Below are 23,440 nucleotides of genomic sequence, written 5' to 3'. Positions count from 1 at the left end.
CGGCAGATTATTAAGAGAGCAAACTTATTCGTCAAAATTACGTCATTCGTAGGTAATTCTTAAGTGCTGTGGATTTCTAGAATGTAGGGAAGCCCACAGAGGTGTCGTAAGGTGAGTATGGCCTAAGGACGTGGCTATGGCCCTGTAGCAAAATGCACAGATGTGAAAAGTGTCTGGAGAAAAGTGCAGCAAAGCCAAACGGTGCCCAAAGGAATGGGAAGTGAAGAGAACTTTTTCCAGGTACAGATTTCAGTCGTTTTGCTGTTAGAATGCTTTATGAAAAGATTAGGAATGGGAATGTAGATGACCAGCTCCTAAATTTTCCAAGTGGGACCGTCATAGAAAAAGCTCTCCTATAGGTATGAAGAAGTCAAGATACGGCCGGGCGCGGTGGCTCACGCCTGTCATCCCAGCACTTTGGGAGGCCGAGGTGGGTGGATCACGAGGTCAAGAGATCGAGACCATCCTGGCCAACATCGTGAAACCCCGTCTCTACTAAAAATCCAAAAAATTAGCTGGGCATCGTGGCGCGTGCCTATAATCCCAGCTACTCAGGAGGCTGAGGCAGGAGAACTGCCTGAACCCAGGAGGCAGAGGTTGCGGTGAGCCGAGATCGCGCCATTGCACTCCAGCCTGGGTAACAAGAGTGAAACTCCGCCTCAAAAAAAAAAGAAGTCAAGATACTACCTAAGTTTCAAGAAGCAGGTTTTTTTTTTTTTCTTTTTGGTCAAAACTAATGACAAATTCTGTCCTCTTGTTTGTATATTTTAACTTAGTAAAACAGGAAACATTTATTCTGTAGAAGACTTTTAAAATGTAGTTTAAACAAGCTGACACATGCTTACTGGTTAATGGAATGTACGTTAACCCCCACCCCAAACACCACTAATTTGCCCTGAACTAACAATTAACTTTTCTTACTTCCTCACTGTCAAAGGAATACCATTCTGGCTTGACACTTTACCTTCTAAATGATAGTTAATCTTTTAAAGTAAGATTTTCTGCTGTGTTCTTGCATATGTCTTACATTTCTTCTTTCATCTTTGCTCACTGAAGAGTATTTTCTCCCATGTTCTAGTCCAGGGTTTGTAAGCCTAGAGCACCATCCTTCATTTTATCTAGCAGCAGCTGAGAATAATAACAGCCATATTTCCATATATGGAGCTCCTCCGAAGGCCTAGGGTGCATTAAGCTTGTTAATTCTTACCACAGCCTAGGTATTAACTTTGTTTTACAAGTGAGCAAACTGAGGCTAGGAGAGAGGAACTGACTTCACACGTTACGTAGCAAGTGCTTGATAGAGCTGGGATTCAGACCCTCTGATCTGTTTGACTCTAAAGCCCGCACGTTTTCCACCACAGGGAACACAGCCCCAGACCTAAGAATACTTAAACACAGCTTTTGTGTGTGGTTTGTTTTTATTTTTTATTTTTATTTTTTATGAACATCTTTGAGCCACCCTTGAATTTTTGGAGTTTCTTGCTAATTTTAATTTTTTGTAAATGTTTCTGTATTTAGATTTTTTAATCCATGAGGTGTAAACTTTAATGTTTTATGCCTTGTATTAATCCTTTATAGTCCACCAAAAATGAAACTTTTTTCTTCCTTCTTTGTAGTGAATATGCTGTCACTGCCTTTTTGGAGAATACTTCTTTAGTTTCAAGTTTTCTTTATTGGACTAAAATTACTTTCCAATTAAAATTCAACTCAGCAAATACTTACTGAATATTTGCCATGTGCTAACTAAAGATAAACAGTGTCTTGGGGGCACAACAGTGAATGAGATACCTGGCCTTAAGGAGCAATTTTATACTCTAGGTCAACAGAAAAACATGTAAATAGTATCTATCACTGCCCCCAAGATGATGCTCCCAGTACCCAAGGCCTTATTGTACATTTCATTTAATTGTGTTGAAAACAAATTCTAAATGTAGAATTTTTCCTAGGTATGCCTTGCAATAGCTCATTATTCCCAGCCAACAGACCTCCAGCTACTCTTTGCATTTGAATATGTTGGGAAAAAATACCACAATTCAGGTAAATATGAAAATATTAAATATTGTGACTAATTTTACATGTATAAATTTTACTCTTATGTTTACCAGAAGCCTCAAAGTACATGAGCTTTAATAATTGTAGAATTATTAGCTTCATACCTTAGAGAAGTAAGCACTATATGCTAAAAGAGCCAATAGTTTGTCAGATTACTTCTTGACAGGTTACCAGGAAGAACCTGTAATGCTATGAACATGAGCTTATGAGTTATGGCATATATTTAACCTCTAGTCATTGGCTTGTATTTTGTGACGGAGAATATGTAACCTGCCCTTTTTAATTGATAGATTGAGTTAAAGTGATCTTACCTTTTAAGAAAGCTGGCAGAAAACTAAAATATGTATTAAAAGCATAATATTTTCTGGCAAGGTGTGATTTCATGGAAAAGTTGAAGTGGTTAAAAACTTTTTGTGGACTTCATTAAGATTCTCAAAATACTTAGTTTCTCTTTTCTGAATAATATGATGAAACGAAGATGAACATTTTTCCAAGGACAGGTATATTCTAGGCAGTTTTTGTGAAAGTAAATAGTTTTGTCTATGTGTCTAACAGTCATGACATGACGAAGGAAGATTCCAGATGATCATACAATTCTGTACATTGTTTCTATACAAATGTAATTTTAATAAACCATTTTTTTAAATCTCTTAAAAGGATAGAGAAAAACAAAGAGCTGTGTCTCCTGTTAGCCCCTTTGTCAGTTAGTGACTGCACATCAATTAACTGAGTGAAGCATGTGTTCTTTTACTGTTTAAGTAACAAAAATAAATCAGCTGTGTATTTATAATGAAAAATCCATTCACCCAGCATGGTTGGACCATACAAATAAATTATTAACTGTACTGACATTCTCTATTTTGTTACCCTAAAACATATGGTAGTAATTTAAATAACTGGTATAATAAAAGTCTGTTCCAGCAAAACTGTAACTATATTGTAAACACATTAAAATGTAGCAGTGTATGGTGCCTGAAGATGCATGTGTGTAAGTCAGTTTTCTATACCTTAAAAGATACTTACCGTGCGCTTAAGCACTAAGAGGACCAAAGGAAAAAAAAAAAAAGAAACGTAACACCGTAGAGATGATATATGAAAATCATGCTTTGCAGAACAGCTTTTATCATTTGGTATTATATTTATAGAAATTGTATAGCAAAAGTATTTGTAACTTAATTTTTCTTTTCAAGAGGTACGTAATTGTAACTTAGGCTTAAGCAATAGTTATTTTTGAGAGTTTATTTCTTAGTAGTAAATAAATTCACTTACTGTCTGAAAATAAAGTATTTTCAGAAGATAGATATAGATCCTGCACTGTTAGTCAGGTAAACACTCCTTGGAATCATTATCAGGCTGGAGAACAGAGATCAAGGTTGTCTTCACTAAGATCCTCACCTAGAGTTGCAAGAGTTATAGGAATGATTATTTGATTCCTGCTTAAATTTTTATGATACAGACTAGTTCTTCATACTGCTATTTTTTTTCCGATAGAAATGATTGATTCCAGTGTATAGATCCATAACTTCTACAGTAACATAGTGACTTGGGCTCAGCAAAGACAGTAAACTTTGTTATACAATTGGTAACCTGATGCCTGCTTCGTGGCAGTGCCTCCTGTGGAAATGCTTTCCATATTTTTCTTTGTTCATTCCTTGTGGGCATCTCTGGTTTATAGTACTGAAGTTTATCCACCCATAGATAGGTCTTCTACTACTGGAATTTTAAAATTTACTTCATTTAGTTCCTTTGTTTCTTCTCATATAGCTTATTGATAAAATTTAATGATTAATACTTAAAATAGGGATACTTTTTTATATTACATCTTTCAGACTCCTCCTTTGACAAGTACTTCATAAACATAACACTGGCCATAGTTTTGTTAAGATTCCTCATAGGGTAACATCCTTTAATATCCTTCCATGCTGTTACAGAAGCATAAATACTGCATCTTTAAGATCAAAAGGAGCCTGAAAGTTCCACACACTGCAGTCAGAATTCATTAATTTGTGAGTGAAAGATGTCCACTCTCCCACTCTTGAACTTCTGGATGACATCTTGATTCATTGGCTGGATTAAAGAAGTCCTTTTTGCAGGCAGGTAGGTGACAAAGCTGTTTCCACAAATAAGATCCAAAGTTGGAGGAGCTCCCTTGCAGTTATCTAAGAAAACTATATTTTAGCTGGCCTTAGTCAGTCAGGTTTTCATTCATACTCAGCATGCCATGAGTAACAGCCATCTCTGAAAGGTCCTGCAGTCATTGCAATACTTCTGAGAGTATTCGCGAGTACAGTGAGATGTGTAGCACCCACCTATGCACAAAAACCCCAGTAATTCTGTTTTTTCTCTTCTTACTTTAAAGAAACCATGAGGACTCTTAATCAGTCAGATTATTATTGGGCAAATAATGTCAAAAAAAGTACAGGTTCAGCCAGGCACAATGACTCACGCCTGTAATCTCAGCACTTTGGAAGGCTGAGACGGGCGGATCACCTGAGGTCAGGAGTTTGAGACCAGACCAACCAACATGGAGAAACCCCATCTCTACTAAAAACACAAAGTTAGCTGGGTGTGGTGGCACACGCCTGTAATCCCAGCTACTCAGGAGACAGGCAGGAGAATCGCTTGAACCCAGGAGGTGGAAGTTGCGGTGAGCTGAGATTGGGCCATTGCTCTCCAGCCTGGGCAACAAGAGCAAAATGTCATCTTAAAAAAAAAAAAAGTACAGATTCATCTTTTTTACATAATTGATAAAATGTCAGATTATGCTTCTGGACTAAAAATATTGAAAGCTTCATGAAGTTATCTGCAGCCTTAGTGTCAGCAGCTCTGCTTCATGACAGACATCCTGCTTCCAGATGCTGTGATGCAATCTGAAGGTGTAACAAAATTTCACATCAGTGTATAATGCACATTATAGTTGTACATTTTCAGTGAAATTTAATTAACATACATCTTGGTTTTAGATTTTCCTTAAAATGCTTATTTGAAAAACACGAGGTACACAATCCATTTGAAACAGTATAGGAATTTTTAAAGTTTGTTACTTGTCAGTTCTTGCAAGATTCTCAGTATAGCTATAAATGATTGTCTCTTGAAAATCGTTGGTTCCAACCAGCTACATACATCAGGATCACTGGAGGAGCCTTTAGAAATACAGCCATGTTGGCTCCAGCATAGGTTAGAATCTTCCAGTTAAGAACCAATTTGTTGACTCACGCTTTTGAACTTATTAATAATCACAGTCTTCTTTTTACCTTACTATTTTATGACTTCTAATTTTTACAGTGTCATCAGAGTGATAGACTTTCTTTTCATATGTTGACGACTTGTATTTTCTGTTGCTTGAAGCCATTCTAAATATCAATTAGGCCAATTCAGTGGAAATCCTTTAAAGTAACCCCAACAGTATAGGATTAGACTTTTGTACTGTATCACAGAAGGTAGCCAAGGTCAGGAGCATGTAGTATCTATTTGACTCTTGATCTGCTGAGGAGCTGTGTCATAAAACCTCAGGCAGGTAACAGTCAGCAGAGCCAGGTCTGCCTCAGATGACCCACCTTGTCACTTTGTTGGTTCAACTTTTCATAGTGATCCTCTCATAGAGCAGGCCACTTGTATCAGGTTTTTTGAACTTTGGAAAGCATTTGAACTCCTGGACTATAAAACCAGATTGAGTATACATTATACACACTGCAGCCCAAAACACTAAAAAATATTCAGTGCTAGATTCAGTCACCAAACTGTTTTACGTAACTTAAAATTTTCAGTGTTCTTTATAATTCTTTCTTGGTGGTGGTGTTTTTATTGTGTGGCTAGTTCCTCTGGTTCAGTGTTGAATAGCAGTAACATTAGCAGGCATCATTTCAGTTCCTGCTTTTAATGAGGATGCTGTTAGCTATTACTTTTTGATAAACACCCTCTCTCTGATTAAGGAAATTTCCTGTTATTCCAAATTTGCTAATGATGGTTTTTTGTTTTACATTTTTTTTCTTTCTTTTTTCTTTTTTGTAATCAGGTATGTAACTCTTGTTTTTCTGCACTTACTAAGCTATATAGTTGTTTTCCTCTTCTGTCACGTGATGAATTACTTAGATTGTCTAATACTGACTAGCTTCCCATGTTTTGGTACGCTGGAGCACTGTATAGGTTGGGCTTTGCTCAAAAATCCCATGTAGGTTTTGTGTTCTGGAGAGATCACAGCTCCTAAGTCCTCCTCACAGACACGCTTTTTAGTTGTGTTAATCCAGAGAAGGCACTGAGATGGAGTGGGACTCTAGGATATGGGCTTAGAATTAGCATTTTATTTTTTAATGAGCTTTATTAAAATCAGAATCACTGGATAATTCTGATACCATTTAGCGGAGTCCAAGTCCCTAACATGATACATAAGCCCCTCCATAATCTGGAGCAGCACTGTCCAGTGATGGGAGTAGGGCAGCCACTGGCCACATGTAGCCGTTATACACTTGAAATGTGGCTAGTGTAAAAGCCGGGCGCGGTGGCTCAAGCCTGTAATCCCAGCACTTTGGGAGGCTGAGGCGGGCGGATCATGAGGTCAAGAGATCGCGACCATCCTGGTCAACGTGGTGAAACCCCGTCTCTACTAAAATTACAAAAAATTAGCTGGGTATGGTGGCGCGTGCCTGTAATCCCAGCTACTTAGGAGGCTGAGGCAGGAGAATTGCCTGAACCCAGGAGGCAGAGGTTGCGGTGAGCCGAGATCGCGCCATTGCACTCCAGCCTGGGTAACAAGAGCGAAACTCCGTCTCAAAAAAAAAAAAAAAAAAGAAATGTGGCTAGTGCAACTGTGGGATTGAATTTTTAATTTTATTTTTCATTTCAGTTTAAATTTAAATGGGCATGTGTGACTGCAAGTTATTTTTCAGGGAAGCACAGACCTGGAGCCTAGGCCCTGTTTAATCTCCCAGCCTCTTTTCTGCCACCTCTTGAATCCCTAATGCACTAGCTATGTTTAGTTACTTCATGTCAAACAGTTACACCATGTTTTTTACATTCTTCTCTGTCTAGCATGCCTACCTTCTCCTCACCAGCTACCTGGCAACTTCTGACTTTTTCCGTAGAACTCTCTTTAGATGTGGTCAAGTCATGAAGCTTTTCCTGCCCCAGCCTCTCTCCGGTGAGAGTTAGGGGCCTTCTCTTCTGCATTCTCATTGCACTGAGACATCTGATACTCTGTAATTGTTGCATTTCTTAGTGCTTTCAAGATAGAGTTAAAATCTCACTCATCTTTTTGCTCTGAGGCATTAGCACATGGGGAGTTCTCAGAAAATACCTGTCTTGTACCAGGAGTTAATCAATAATCAATAGGAATGGACATGACAGGTTCGTGGGACAGTGGAGGGTATTGCATGGCTGCAGAGGAGAATGGGAAATGAAGATCAGATAAGTTATGTGAGGGATCTTTAAGGCCAAGAAAAGCCACTGTGGTTTACTTGATTCAGTTGAAAAATGAGCATGATTGAAAGTTTAAGGCAGGAGACTAGCATCATGAATGCATCTTTTTAGGGAAGTGTGTCTTGTGGTAAGCTGCTGCCTGGTTTAAATGCAGCAGAACATCCCATTGGGGATGCCAGCTGGGAGACTTGCCATAATTGCAACCTGCAACAGAAAGACCCTAGACTAGAATGGGTTGTGCCATCTGTCACCAGATACTGCCAAGATAGATCTGGCTGGGTGGTGGGACAGCTTCCTTCTCAGTAATCACTTTGCAGGCACTCTTGAGGCTGTGGGCATACTCCTTGAAGATAGCATTACTTCTCTCTCAGAGAAGGCTTCTTACTAAGGAATTGCAGGTCACTAGGCCTGCCCTGCTGTAACCTCCATGTGGGAACAGCACTTTAGCAAAGCACAAGAATCCTTAGGAGCTTTTCAAAGGAAAATCAAGTAGATACAGAAAACCAAGAATTTTCTCATGAGCAGATAGAAAAGAGTAGGTAGGTGAGAAGTTGGTGTTAGAAAAAATTAAAGATTTGAAGGCTTGAGAACATAGATGATTGTTGGATATTTCATTTTTCCAAGCAAAATATATGGCAAAAATAATCAAATGACATGGATTTACCCCACAGTTAGTGGCAGGCAGATGAGGAAGGGTTAGGAGTAATTCCTATTAGAATGGTAGGGATGGAGGACAATTAAAAATTAACAAGAAAATGAGAGGAAATACAGGAAGCAGCCATTCTTCATTCTCGGGGAAGGTGGTTAGTAAAAGGAAGGAAGAAAAATGTATAGTGTAGTAGCTAGAGTGGTCCAGTGTGATCAGATCCAAGTCTTCTGAATATCATGTTGACTGACCTGTTTACGTTTGAAGGCAAAGGAGATAGAGCCAGTATAAGGAGAGAAAAATCAAAGCTGTTTAAAGAGTTGGGAAAGAGCTGGATAAAGACAAGACTCAATGAGTTATTTTTAGGCTGGGCGCAGTGGCTCATGCCAGCACTTCGGGAGGCCGAGGCCGGTGGGTCGCCTGAGGTAGGAGTTGGAGACCAGCACGGCTAACGTGGCGAAACCCCATCTCTAAATACGAAAATAAGTACTAGTCCCAGCTACTCAGAAGGCTGAGACAGGAGAATGGCTTGAACCCAGGAGGAGGAGGCTGCACTGAGCCAAGATCATGCCACTGCACTCCAGCCTGGGCGACACGACGAGACTCTGTCTCAAAAAAAAAAAAAAAAAAGTTTATTTTTAGATGGAAAGAGCAAGACATTTCATGGAGAGACTCGGAAGGTGAACCAGTTTAGAGACAGCACATCAGAGTATGCATATGACAGGAGGCTCAGAAAGAGGAGAGGGAATGCTGGGGAAAATGTGACTTAAAATTCATAATGTTGCTTTTTCCTACAGCCAGCAAAATTAATGGAATTCCCTCAGGAGATGGAGGAGGAGGAGGAGGAGGAGAAGGAGGAGAAGGTAATGGAGGTGGTGTTGACAGCAGCCAGAAAACTCCACTCTTTGAAATTTACTCAGATTGGGACAGAGAAATCAAGAGAACAGCTGCTTCTGGGTGGAGAGTTTGTTCTGTTAACGAAGGTTACATGATATCTACTTGGTAAGCCCAATTTTAGCAATGTTACATGCAGCTGGAAGTCACTTTCCTATGAAGAATAATCAAACTCAGTTGTCATTGACGACTTTCTAGTTGTGGTTAATGGAATATTTGTTTTTAATAATGTTCTAATGAATATTTTAAAGATGAGGGCTTCTTGATATAAATTACAGTGTCCCTTAAAAATAAGTTGGTAGTGATTCCTTACTGTCATCAGTGATCTCGTCAGTGTTTATTGCATTGTATCTTGTAACTGGTTTTTTACAGTTGGTTTGTTCAGATCAGAATCTAAAGTCTTCACATTGAATTTTTTAAAAAATTATGTCCCTTAGGCCTTTTAATCTACAGCAGTCTCCTCCCACCTCTTCTTTACCTACTGTCTGTTGACTAACCAGGTCATTTGTTCCCTGGAATTTTCCACATTGAAGATACTTCTGGTTTTATCCCCATGCTGTCCCTTAATGTGTTCCTCTGTCTCTAGTATTTCCTTTAAGATGTTAGCAACAGAGGCTTAATTGGATTCAGGCTCAGTGCTTTTGGCAAGAGTGTTTCATTAGGTGGTGCTGTGTTCTCCTGTGGGGTCACATTCCATCTCAGGCTGGCTGGCTGTGTCTCTCTCATTGTATAATGCTGACTGACCAGTGGGCTTAGAGGCTGTCAACCTGATCCATCCAGTAAAAGTTCCCCTTTTATATCATGGTTTTAATTCCCAAAAACAGTTTTGCATTGGGAGGGAGGATCATTGCCCAGATCTGTTATTTCACTAAGGATTGAGATTGTTCACCTTTTATCTTTCTGTTTTTATCGAACTTTTCTGTCACCAGCTCTTGAGTGCCCTGTAGCACAGTTCATACAAGAAAAGCAATATAAATATCTACATTTTTTTCCTTAACAGTTTTCCGAATAGTGAGCTGGTTCCCTAGGGAATCTTCTAGAAGTGACTAGGAATTTGTTTTTTTAATTTGTTTAATGTCATCTAGTTATTATGCATTTTCTGGAATGCCTCATTTCAAGATCATTGAAGTCCTCATTAGTTTATGCAAATAAGCAGCTTTTTAGAAGAAAGAGAAAACACTACTCTGTTATTACTAGTTAATCCAGTACCAAGAACTTCTTGTACAGTTTTAGAAAGGTTCTTTGCAGCATGTCGCTTGTGTCTTCTGCTTCCCCTGGAATTTAAGCTTCATGGCCAGCACGCTCTGGTGTATGAACTGAGAAACATGTGACGGGCTGCCCAGCCACGTCGGGGGAAGCAGGAGGATGTCTTAAAGTGTAGTGAGCTTGCCAACTGGTAATTGTTGTCTAATCGGTGTCATAGAGTCTGACTTGCCTTTTGGGGATGCGGAAAGGTGAAAGAGGGACTTAAGAGGAGAGTTAAAGCTTATGGTAGATTTTTGGGGTTTTCTTTTGTTTCCCTGGCGTCTTCTTAAACCGTAGCCTGTCAAGAGAACAAAGGTGGATATAGTTTTCAGCTAACACAGACATGTTTGATTAATAAGTCATTCTGGAAAATATTTATAATACCTTCTTTGGAATTTTGTCATGCTGTAAATTTCAATTTTTAAGAATTGACCGTATTGCACGTTTTAGATTAAGATGTCTGGGATTGTCACTGCCCCCCATGGTGCCTACCATGTGGCTACTAGTGTGATATACATTAAATGGGGATACATGTGTTTAATTATTTATGGGGTCTTCAGGATCACATTATTCCTGCTTTTTTAGCACAGGACTCATGTATAATGTTGTTGTTTTTTTTCCCTCCAGCCTTCCAGAATACTTTGTAGTACCAAGTTCTTTAGCAGACCAAGATCTAAAGATCTTTTCCCATTCTTTTGTTGGGAGAAGGATGCCAGTAAGTGATTTCTGTTGGATTTTATGAATGCTGACATCCATTGTTTCTACACAGTGAAGTAAGGACTCTGCCTCTCCCCTAGCTCTGGTGCTGGAGCCACTCTAACGGCAGTGCTCTCGTGCGAATGGCCCTCATCAAAGACGCACTGCAGCAGAGGAAGATTGACCAGAGGTAATCAAGAAATGGTGTCACTTTAGATAGTTTTACTTGTCATGTGTAAGTACAGTGAGTTGCCCACTAATTGAAAATAGTTAGCAAAACGCATAGTCTTTTAGTCAGTTAGCACCATGTTTTGTATAAGAATTGCCATTTTCTCCACATCTCTCCAGCGTCTGTTGTCTCCATATTTTTTAATGATCGCCATTCTAACTGGCATGAGATGGTATCTCAGTGTGGTTTTGATTTGCATTTCTCTAATGACCAGTGATGATGAGCAGTTGGGGAAGGATAGCATGGGGAGAAATACCAGATACAGGTGATGCGGAGGAAGGCAGCAAATCACACTGCCATGTATATATGTACGCAACGATCTTGCATGTTCTTCACACGTACCCCAAAAACTAAAATGCAATTAAAAAAAAGTCTCCAATCTCAAAAAAAAAAAAAAAAAAAATTGCCATTTTGAAAAGAATGTGATTATATTAAAATTAACTGACAGTGGAGTTATTGTAATTTAATTGGGTGCTGTCATCTTGCTGTAACGTTTCCTGTAACATACTTTCAAAGTGCAGTGATAGCCAGTTGAGATACTTCAGGATAAATCAAGCTTCTTGTAGTTTGATGTGTCTTATTTAGATGTACACATTTGCAATAGCTAGAACAGTGGTTTTGATTGGCCACCACAGACTAGTCTGGGATCCTCTGCTGTGGTCATCAGGAACCTCCGTGTTGTTAAAGCAGGAGGACTTTCTCGGTTGTGTTCAGAGCAGTGGGGAGTACTGTTGGTCAGTCTCTCCTTAAAGCTGCCTACGCCCTCAGCCTCTGTCCCTCTCTGTACTCCCGAAGCTCCTGTTCCTTGCTGGCACTGTGTGCCTTCTGTAGACCCATCCTTTTCTCTCCAGACATTATACAGATTCTAAGGCCGCTTCTTCCTCATGTTCTGTATTCCTTTCCTAAAGGAGTTCCCCCAAGAATATGGCTTTAGTGGCCAACACATTTATATCTTCAGTCTAACTTGACTTCTACATGGAGGTCTCAAAGGCCCTTTAAACTTACTGTGTCTAAAACCAAACTCAAGGATGTGGCCTCCATGCCCTCCCCCAGCCTGCTCTCAGAAACCAAAGGGTCATCCTGGATGCCTTCCTCTTTCTTTCTATTCCCCATCTCCAGTTCCTCCTCAGATTTTGTCACTTCACTTTTCAGACACCTTACAAACCCGTGTGCTTCCACCAAGCTCCAACTCTGCCTGTGTGTTACAAGTGCCATCATTTCATCCTTCCACCTGGACTTTCCCTGGTGTTTTCAACCTCCTGACATTGTCCAGTGCTCTTCCCTTCTGGACTCCTCCTTTGCGCTCATCTGGGAACACTCTCCACACTTATCCACTTGGACTCACTTGTTCTTTTTTTTTTTGAGACAGAGAGCAGTCACCCATGCTGGAGTGCAGTGGTATGATCTCAGCTCCTGGTTTTAAGTGATTCTCATGCCTGAGCCTCCTGAGTAGCTAGGATTACAGGCACCCACCACTACATCTGGCCGTTTTTTATATATTTAGTAGAGACAGCGTTTCACCGTGTTAGTCAGGCTGGTCTTGAACTTCTGACCTCAGGTGATCCACCTCAGCCTTCCAAAGTGCTGGGATTACAGGAATGAGCCACCCTGTCCAGCTCACTCACTCATCCTTTACATCTCAGTTTAAGCATCACTTCCTCAAGAGCTTTGCATGGCTTCTCTAATCATTAGGTTTCAACTTTCGTGCCATCTTCACAGGGCAGTATTTTTGACTGTGTGACCTAAATTAAATTAGCCTGTAATCCCATGATTAATTACATCATCCGTGTCATTCACCACAGCCCATTTATTTGATTGTTACTATCTACCCCACCACCACCAAGAACATCAACTAAAATTGGAGTGATATCAGAGAAGATTAGCATGGCCCTTGCACAAAGATGACATGCAGATTCATGAAACTTAAATATTTTAATGAAATGAGAGCATATTCATGTTGATTAGTTGATTTTTAAAAATCAGTTTATCAAGCAAATGTACAGTGTACATTTGTACATTCAATTCCATATATGTGTACATTCAATTCCGTAAAGGTACATAGAAGAAATCCAGAAAGATTTATGTCAAAATTTTAGAATTCTGAGTGATTTTATTTTTATCTTTTTAAGGTGTTTTTAAACATTCCACACTGATTTATATTACTTTATTCAGGAAGAAAAATAGCAGTTTGTTTTTGTTTGTTTGTTTTAGTGGTGTGGAAGTTACTCCTTGAATATAGATGGGAATGACAGTTTTCTGGCTGTTGCCTTTGAAAACATCTAGAGACCCCATGGCGCACATTTATAGCAGCTCGTTCTCGCCTAAGAATAGAGGGAGGGTGGGAGGGATTTGGGGGAATGTCTGTGCTTGCAGTTCATCCCGCAGCAAATCGTTAAGCCTGGGGATAGGTGCTCTGCATTCTCTCGAGCTGGAGAATGTGCGTCTGCTTTGCCATCCTTCTGTCTACATCACGTGGAAAGATGTGGCAGTGAGGGGTCTCCTCAATCTAAATGCCACGCCGCCCACTCAGCAGTGTTCCTGTTTCCTGGGCAAGTGTTCCAATGGATGTGCTTATTTTCTCCCATCAGAAATAAGGGAATGGTCGAATTCATTCTGTCCACTGCACGTGGGGGTGGGGGTGATGTGAATGGCAGCATTCTGCCGTAGTCAAAACCAGAGTCGTGTGAGAAGTTGGATGATAAGAGGGAAACAAAGTTTACTTGTCTTCCTCTCAATTTCGCTCTCAGTTTCACCAGGATAGAGAAAAATCATGCAAAGAAACCTGAGGGGAATAGTCTCTACAACTAAAAAATAAGCATTGGTTCTGTCTTAAAAAGAAAAAAAAAAAGTGAACTCCGTGAAGACAGAGACCTTACCTGTCTCATTCCTCTCTCTATCCCCAGCTGTTAGAATAATGCCCTGGCCTGTAGTGAGTGTTAAATAAATACATGCTAAGTGAATGAGTAATGACTAAAGGATTTTTGTCTTTATTAGGATTTGTAATGCAATAACTAAAAGTCACCCACAGAGAAGTGATGTTTACAAGTCAGATTTGGATAAGACCTTGCCTAATATTCAAGATGTACAGGCAGCATTTGTAAAACTGAAGCAGCTATGTGTTAATGGTAATTTCATTCTTATTTCATACATGTAATGAACACAGGATACAGAATCGTATGAGATGTCATGAAAAGTGATGTGCCTTTAAATATATAGGAATAGATATATTTAAGAAGTCTATGGAAGTATTTGTATGAATTATTTATTATTGTATGAGAACTTCAGAACCTCCTAGGGAATTCAGTTTAAACTACTTTTTGTTTTAGAAAGAGAAAAATGAATGTATTAAATTTCCTTCAAATCATGAAAGGTATAGTAGAATACTTTTATAAAAGCATTTGCTGAGTAGAACACTGTATTACCTTACAGACAAACTTACTAAGATTTTAATGCATGTGGTTATACTTTGAGATAGGTAAGTGGACATGGGTATCAAACAGCTGTGTTGTATCTGTAGCCTCAAGTTCTGATATATGAGCAAACATCAGGTGGCTTCAGTGTGTCCTGGGTGATGAGTCATATAACAGCATCTTTGGTGTAATGTGGGTCCTCCTTGAGAGAGCCTCTTTAAGTCACGAGGGAGTTGGCAAAGGCAGCCTTGCAGCAGATCTTGAGCAATGAGTGAGCACTTCCCTGGGGGAGGGCCTTGCAGGGGCCGGGCAAGGGCAAGTTGTTGAAAGAACGAGTGTGCAGTCTGGGCAGGAATTAACTGAAGGTGCCTCTCATCATGCACTGCTCAGCCCTCAGGCCACATGAGCCATGCAGAAAGGCAGCACTGGCAGCAGGGGAGGGACAGGGAAGCAGGAAGGCAAGGCTTGCAGTGAGGAAGCCGAGGGCTAGGCCTGGGCACCTGACCTCACAGGTCAGGAGGGCTGGGATCAAGGCATGGGCTGAGCAGGGAAGGGTGGAATTCCTAGTTGTTGGGAGTCAGAGTTGGTTGGACTTCTAAGATTTTTCTGAAAGAACGAGAGAGAAGATGATGGAGTCCCAGGGGAATGCTTTGTTTTCTTTTGTTATAGAATTGTAAACGTCTTTTTTTTTTTTTTTTTTGAGACAGAGTCTCACCCTGTCACTGGGCTAGAGTGCAGTGGTATGATCTTGGCTCACTGTAACCTCCACCTCCTGGGTTCAAGCCATTGTCCTGCCTCAGCCTCCCAAGTGGCTGGGACTACAGGTGCCTGCCACCACACCCAGCTAATTTTTGTATTTTTAGTAGAGACAGGGTTTCACCATGTTGGCCAGGATGGTCTCCATCTCTTGACTTGGTGATCTGCCTGCCTCGGCCTCCCAAAGTGGTGGAATTACAGGCGTGAGCCACTGCGCCCAGCCCAGAAATGTCTTCTTAAATGTTTATTTCATGTTATTAAAGTGAAAATGCATGATATTTACTTAAAGCCAGCTTTTAAATATTAGAAACTGATGTATTGCTTAACTCTGATAGAGATTATATAAAATAAAATTAAAAAGTAAAAATGTATGTGTATAATGTATTACAGAGCCTTTTGAAGAAACTGAAGAGAAATGGTTATCTTCACTGGAAAATACTCGATGGTTAGAATACGTAAGGTTTGTACCAGTTCTTTACTTTCTTTTCCTTTAACTTTTTATTTTGGGATAATTACAGACTCACTGGAGGTACAAAAATAGCACAGAGAGCCATGTACTTACTCTTCATTCAGCTTCCCCCAGTGGTAACAAGCATCTCATAACTAGAGTACAGCATCCAAACCAGGAAGCTGACACCGATTGGCACACTGGATAGATCTTACTCACCAGGTCGTACATGCTCTCGTATGTGTGCATGCACTTGACAGAGCTCTGTGATTTTATCACGTGTAGATGCACGTAACCACCACCACAGGAAGGTATAGAACTGTTCCGTGGCGAGGCTCCCCTGTGTCTGTTGGGTACCACTAATCTCAATCTCTATAGTTTTTGTCATAAGTCAACCCCTTCCTTTTTATAAAGGGTTAATGAATTTCCCTGATATAAAAATTACAAAATGGGGCCGGGCATGGTGGCTCATGCCTGTAATTCCAGCACTTTGGGAGGCTGGGGTGGGTGGATTACCTGAGGTCAGGAGTTCGAGATCAGCTCGGCCAACATAGTGAAACCTTGTCTCTGCTGAAAGTAAAAAAAAAATTAGCCAGGCATGGTGACCTGTGCCTGTGTAGTCCCAGTTACTCAGGAGGCTGAGGCAGGAGAATCACTTAAACCTGGGAGCAGAGGTTGCAGTGAGCTGAGATTGTGCCACTGTACGCCAGCCTGGGCAATAGAGCAAGACTCCATCTCAAAAAATATATATATACAAAATGGGGCTGGTTATGGTAACTCATGCCTGTAATTTCAAAGCTTTGGGAGGCTGAAGGAGGAGGATCACTTGAGGCCAGGAGTTGACAACCAGCCTGAGCAACATAGTAGGACTCCCCATCTCCACAGAAAAATTTTAAAACTAGCCAGGCATGGTGGCACGTGCCTGTGGTCCTAGCTACTCAGGAGGGTGACGCAGGAGGATCACTGGAGGCCAGGAATTCAGGGTTACAATAAGCTATGATAATGGCATTGCCCTCCAGTGTGGGTGACAAAATGAGATTTTGTCTTTTAAAAAGAAAAAAAAAGTTACAAAAAGTACTCTTTGGAGGAGTCATAGAAATACTAAAGAAACTTTACAGTAAGATGAAAGCTACCTGCATTCAGTAGAAAGCAGCCAATTCTCTCTCTTGATGCTGAGCAGCAGCAGTGAGCCACGGCTGTCGGTCAGCCATGCATTTTCAGTTTAGGATATTTTTAGCTTACAATGGATTCATCAGGACTTAAGTCATGATAAGTTAAGACATAGTCATGATAAACCCATTGAGTCATAGTGGATCATGACTCATGAGAACATCATGAGTCAAAGAGTATGGGTAAAGTGAGAGAAATTAGATTTGCTTGACTTCAAGTACTTTAAATATGTATTTGTAGTGGAAATTTGATTGTTAACACTATTTTTTCTTTTCTCTCTGCAGGGCATTCCTTAAGCATTCAGCAGAACTTGTATACATGCTAGAAAGCAAACATCTCTCTGTAGTCCTTCAAGGTAACTAAAGTAACTCCTGAAAGCACCATGACCACCATGCCAGCCAACTGTGGTTTACTGCTTGTCCCATTCAAGTTTTAGCTATCTCTTATTTACTACAGTACCAGCAAATACATTACAGATTTTGCACATCATTTGAGTAAAATAGTGACACGAGCTGGGCACACTGGCTCAAGCCTGTAATTCCAGCACTTTGGGAGGCTGAGGTGCGTGGATCACTTGAGGTCAGAAGTTCAAGATCAGCCTGGCCAATAAGGTGAAACCCCGTCTCTACTGAAAATACGAAAATTAGCCAGGCGTGGTGGTGTGCACTTGTAGTCTCAGCTACTTCGGAGGCTGAGGCAGGAGAATCACTGGAACCTCGGAGACAGAGGTTGCAGTGAGCAGAGATCACACCACTGCACCCCAGCCTGGGCAACACGGGGAGACTCTGTCTCAAAAAAAAAAAAAAAACAGTGGCACAAAGACTGAAAATAGAAGAATAGAAGGGAGTCCAGGTTTTGCCCTTTATTAAATTATCCTTCCTATTTGATGGGAAGGGTGGGTCCCATCCTTTATTGGATTAATACTTAGTGATAATTTTGACAGGGCATTCTCTCTAATTTTGCTGTCTTTCTAATTCATACAAATTTGTTTTAGTTTAAATACTTTCTGGCTCATGCTAAATTATGACTGTAAGGGAATAGTTTGATGTTAAGAAATAGACTGAATAGCTAGTAATGTAATATTTGGTAGGAATAAACAGCAATGTAAAAAATCTTACAGTTAAGCAAAGGATAGTATTAAATAACTTTATAGCTAATAAAATTTCTAAGTTTGCAGATAGACTAAAAACCACCTTCTGATAATACAGTAGGCCCTTTTTATCCATGGGTTTCCCATCTGTTGTCAACCAACTCAGGATTGAAAATACTGGGGGGAAAAATTTCAGCCATACTGAACATGAACAGACTTCTTTTCCTTGTCATTATTCCCTAAACAGTATAGTATAACAACTATTTACATAGCATTTACATTGTATTAGGTATTATAAGTGATCTAGAGGTGATTTTAAGTATTCGTGGATCTTGGTATCCAAGGGAGGTCCTGGAATGAGTTCCTCATGGATACTGAGGACGACTGTATATTCATGTAGCATAGTGTATGAATACAAAATGTTGCTTAAGCTTGAAGAAGCACTTTTTTTTCTGAAACCTAGTTTTTACTTTTGTCACCTAGGCTGGAGTGCAGTGGCACAGTCTTGGCTCACTGCAACCTTCACCTCCTGGGTTCAAGTGATTTTCCTGCTTCAGCCTCCCAGGTAGCTGGGATTACAAGTATACAGTGCCATGCCCAGCTAATTTTGTGTTTTTAGTAGAGACAGGGGTTTCACCCGTGTTGGCCAAGCTGGTCTCAAACTCCTGATCTTAGGTGATCTGCCTCAGCCTCCCTAAGTGCTGGGATTATAGGCATGAGCCACTGCACCCAGCCAAGCTTGCAAAAGTAACAACTGTCAAACTTAATTGACTTTGATGAGGCAAAAATCTTTAAAACTTTTAGGAAAAAAATAAAATAGTAATGTGTCATATAAAGTAATCCTGAACTGATGCAGCCAGAGTGTGTGTTTAACTCACAAATGCATGCAGAGCCTAATAGTCACGGTTTCTCTCTCATCCAGTGGGTCTTCTCATCATACTGGAGAACCCTATTTATCCTCCCATTTCTCCATGCATTTGTAATACAAAAGGCCTCAGAAGTAGTACTGAACCTTCATTTTACTAACATTTTTGTATTAAACAGTTTAGTTAAAATTTAAATACTATAAAATTCACTCGTTTTTGAATTTGTAATTCGATAATTGTTAGTAAATATACAGAGTCTAGTTTTAGAAATTTTTCATCACCCCAAAAAGACCTGTGTCCCAGCTCTAGGCAGTCACTAATCTTTCTGTCTGTAGATTTTCCTTTTCTCAGCATTTCATATAAATGGAATCATACAATTTGTGGTCTTTTGCCTCTGGCTTCTTTCATTCAACATACGTGTTTTTGAGGTTCGTTCATGTACGAATCAGCAATCTGTTCCTTTTTATTTCTGAATTGTATTCCACTATTTAAATGCATTTTGCTTACCCATTTGCCTGTTGATTGGCTTTTCAGTTGTTTCTTCTGTGTGGCTGTTATGAATTATGCTGCTCCATTTATTTAATTTTTCATTTTATCAGCAGTGTTTTATTGTGCAAGTCTTATGCTTATTTTGTTAAATCTCTTAAATAATATTACTGTGAATATAATTAATAATTTCATTTTCAGGTTTATAGCGTGCTCAGATTGTTGTGTATCGAATTTCTGTGACCTTATGGCTCTCATTTATTAGTTCTAGTGGTTATTTTGTGGATTGCATAGGAGTTTTTACATATAGGATCATATTGTCTGCAAGTAACAGTTTTTACCTTTTTCTTTCTGATCTGGATGCCTTTTATTTTCTTTTTCTTGCCTAATTGCTCTGGCTAGATTCTCCAGGACAATCAGATGGAGATGTGTAGGGAACAGACATCCTTGTCGTCTTCCTGATGTTAGGGAGAGAGGATCCAGTCTTTCACCAATGAGAATAACATTAATTGTAGTTTTTTTGTGGATGTCTCTGGTCAGTTTAAAGAAGTTCCCTTTTATTCCTAAACAGGAATGAATGTAGAATTTTACTACATCTGATAAGATGATCGTGTTAGTTTTGTCCTTTATTTTATTACTGTGGTATGTTACTATGATTGACAAATGTTAAACCAACTTTGCATTCCTGGATAATTGGGTTTAGTCATATTTTTATTGATTTTTACATCTGTAATCAACAAGGCTATTGGTCAGTAGGTTGCTTCCGATTTCCCTGGCTTTGATAATTCCGACCTTGTTGAAAAGGACAACAACTGTAAAAGACAGGAGGGAACTGTCGGCCACAATGTCAGGTGGTAGTGAATGGTCCCACTTTCCCCATTCACTTCTCAGTATTGCTGTGTGGAGTTGTCAGTAGAAAGATTACCTTGTACTTAATACCTTGACCAAAGAGCAGTAGAGTGGAGTCTAGAAGGATTTTCTACCACAGATCATTCAAATGTAAAAAGTGTGACTGATGAGCCTTTATTATCTGGCGAATATCCATTATAAAAGACCATCTTCTGTTAAGTGCTAATTTAGTTTATCTGCAAGTCTGTAATATTTTTAGTTGCTGGAATCCAGTAAAATTTCCTTACACAGATGATCTGGAAGGCAGCCTAGGTGTGCAGAACACTCAATTATCTAGTTTACCTTTCCTTCCCTTTCTCTCTCAGCGTTTTTGTATGTTGTAATCGTCTTCTTTGCATTTTATTGACAGAGGAGGAAGGAAGAGACTTGAGCTGTTTAGTCGCTTCTCTTGTTCAGGTGATGCTGGATCCCTATTTTAGGACAATTGTTGGATTTCAGAGTCTGATACAGAAGGAGTGGGTCATGGCAGGATATCAGTTCCTAGACAGATGCAACCATCTGAAGAGATCAGAGAAAGAGGTAACAAAATCTTCATGCCTTTTTATCAGTCTTTAAAAGATGGAAGGGGCTTTTAAAAAATACTGTGTTTCATACAGCTTATAGTGTCCTTAGTCCAAAGCTAGCTAATGGATTAGAGTTCAAATTGATGTATTTATTATAAAGTAGGGTGAAGTTTTTTAAAGTTGTGTATTGAATTTGTCTTAGTGGAAAAGTACTGAAAAAATTGTGAATAAAATCCTGTAAAACAGATAACAAGCACATAAGCTATTTGGAAAAATCACTTTTGGAATATCACATTTTCTTAAAACGGGATACACAGGTTATGATGGAGGGACACTTTTGTAACAGCTGTGGAGTTAGTGATTGCCTTAGATTTATAGTTAGACTGTGGAAGGCCTTACAGATAGCTTACAGGCCAGGCAAGTCAGATCACTTTTTAGAAGATTGTTTCAGAGACCACCATTTGACTTGTGGTGTCTCATAAAAAATAGTGGTTGGCCGGGCGCGGTGGCTCAAGCCTGTAATCCCAGCACTTTGGGAGGCCGAGGCGGGTGGATCACGAGGTCGAGAGATCGAGACCAATCATGGTCAACATGGTGAAACCCCGTCTCTACTAAAAATACAAAAAATTAGCTGGGCATGGTGGTGCGTGCCTATAATCCCAGCTACTCAGGAGGCTGAGGCAGGAGAATTGCCTGAACCCAGGAGGCGGAGGTTGCGGTGAGCCGAGATCGCGCCATTGCACTCCAGCCTGGGTAACAAGAGCGAAACTCCGTCTCAAAAAAAAAAAAAAAAAATAGTGGTCATCAGCTGCTGTACTTGGGGACACACCATGTGACCTAGGCTGATAGCAAAGTGTTTTCTGATGGTGAGCCTACAGGATCAACCAAAAATGACAAGTTTGTTGATGGTTTGGTTTTGTTACAAAACCTAAAGAATTGTTTCTAGGTCATGTTCAAACGCATATTTTGCTCTTCCTCCTTTATATAGTGGCAACCTCCTCAGCTGTGTGCTTTGCCAATTCAAGGTGTTACACTTACTGGGCAGATAAGGGTTGTGATGTTTATCACGGTCAGACGTTACTTCTCGGGTTTGATAGATGTTTATCATCTATCCTTAGCTCAGCTTAGGAGCCAAGTGTTTTAGGCTTAGATGTTTTCTCATTCATCTCTTCTTTAACATCAGCAGTACATTTTGAAGTCAGTGTGAATGGCTGAAGGATAACATTAAATGATCCCATTTCTCTTTGTATTTGCCAGTCTCCTTTATTTTTGCTATTCTTGGATGCTACCTGGCAGCTATTAGAACAGTATCCTGCAGCTTTCGAGTTCTCAGAAACCTACCTGGCGGTGTTGTATGACAGCACCCGGATCTCACTATTTGGAACCTTCTTGTTCAACTCCCCTCACCAGCGAGTGAAGCAAAGCACGGTAAGCGACCCTGTGGCCCTGGCTCTGTTTTTCTTGTTTTTACAACTTTATCAAGGCATAATTGAAGTATAATTAACTACCTATTTAAAATCTATGATTTAAAACTCTCTTACTACCATCTTCAGCTGAAATTTCTGAATGAACTAAAGACACAAAAATCTAGGAAATTATTTTTATGAGTGAACATTTTTGTTTTACTCTGATGTAATTTTTTGTAGTAAACCCCTTTAAAGATGTAAATTAGCCACCTTAAATGTCATGCTTTTGTATTTATATTTCACATTTGGGCTATTGGGTAGTCAAAACCAAAGCCCTGTTATAGGACGTTTATTTCCTAGGTCAGTAGGATAAAAAGTTGTACAAAACAAGATGATTCTCCTTCAAGAGTTCTAAGTTTCCTGTCACAATTCATTGATCTAGAGGAAGCATCTAGATCTTACGACTAAGCACGGTCTCAAGGCAAACTTGAAACTCGCTCCTGCTCGCCCCTGGTGGGAACCATTCTGGACCAAAGTGCTGTCTCACCCACGCTTGAACCAACAACAGAAGCTGACAATCGCTGCAGAGACCGTTGAGAGAAACAGAAAGGGGTGGCTCTTGTGGGCCTTCAGGAAGCCTGTCTAGGAAGTCAGTCACCCTCACAGTGAGCTCCGGGTCTTCAGCCTCAGCAGTAAGGCCCTGGGCTGGGCAGTGTGGCCTGGGGAGCAGGAAACCTGAATTCCGGCAATGGTCTGGGAAAAGTGCTCCACCCATGTTCTGCTAAGGCTTCAGCCTGTGAGTCCAGGTTCCTTACCTGTAAAGTGGATCTGTCGGATTAACAATTCTGCTTTTAGTCTCATTGTATGAGGTGAAAACATTTTGTAAACTGTGAAGCATTATGCAAATTTTCCTAAAGATGTATGAATTATTCTGGATTTGTTGGTGTAAAAGACAAAACACACTGGTTAGTTAAGGAGCCGATTTCATTCAGGCTGCTGTAGGAGGGAGAATTTAATTAATGGGCATCCCAAAGAAAAGGCCAAAGCCTGGGATATTTTATGGTCAGAAAACGGGAATCAGGAGGGACGGCAGTCTGATTTCAGTTTACAGGAGTCAGTTCTCAGGACACGAAAAGCAGGAGGGATTGTCCAACATTGCCACTTTTGGGGAGCCCAGGCTCAAAGAAACTCAACACCGTCAGCCCGTCTCTACAAAAAA

The 23,440-nt window shown here is 40.1% G+C and overlaps 1 protein-coding gene and 1 pseudogene across 1 annotated transcript in view; both read left to right on the top strand.

The window, feature by feature from the left end:
* Nucleotides 1-23,440, top strand: part of MTMR10 (myotubularin related protein 10) — a 50,060-nt gene that overhangs the window by 22,754 nt on the left and 3,866 nt on the right. The window contains exons 6-14 of the mRNA XM_003940552.4: nucleotides 1,947-2,037; nucleotides 8,911-9,115; nucleotides 10,880-10,967; nucleotides 11,050-11,138; nucleotides 14,172-14,302; nucleotides 15,734-15,803; nucleotides 17,246-17,316; nucleotides 20,662-20,831; nucleotides 22,073-22,243. Coding sequence (XP_003940601.2) covers nucleotides 1,947-2,037; nucleotides 8,911-9,115; nucleotides 10,880-10,967; nucleotides 11,050-11,138; nucleotides 14,172-14,302; nucleotides 15,734-15,803; nucleotides 17,246-17,316; nucleotides 20,662-20,831; nucleotides 22,073-22,243 — 1,086 coding nt within the window. The remainder of the gene's footprint in view (nucleotides 1-1,946; nucleotides 2,038-8,910; nucleotides 9,116-10,879; nucleotides 10,968-11,049; nucleotides 11,139-14,171; nucleotides 14,303-15,733; nucleotides 15,804-17,245; nucleotides 17,317-20,661; nucleotides 20,832-22,072; nucleotides 22,244-23,440) is intronic.
* LOC120368288 (U6 spliceosomal RNA) lies at nucleotides 13,021-13,113 on the top strand (annotated as a pseudogene).

The sequence above is a fragment of the Saimiri boliviensis genome, chromosome 5 (genome assembly GCF_048565385.1).
Source record: "Saimiri boliviensis isolate mSaiBol1 chromosome 5, mSaiBol1.pri, whole genome shotgun sequence".
Classification (NCBI taxonomy): Eukaryota; Metazoa; Chordata; class Mammalia; order Primates; family Cebidae; genus Saimiri; species Saimiri boliviensis.
The sequence above is the reverse complement of the archived record's forward strand: the minus strand, read 5'-3'. Positions and strand labels throughout refer to the sequence as shown.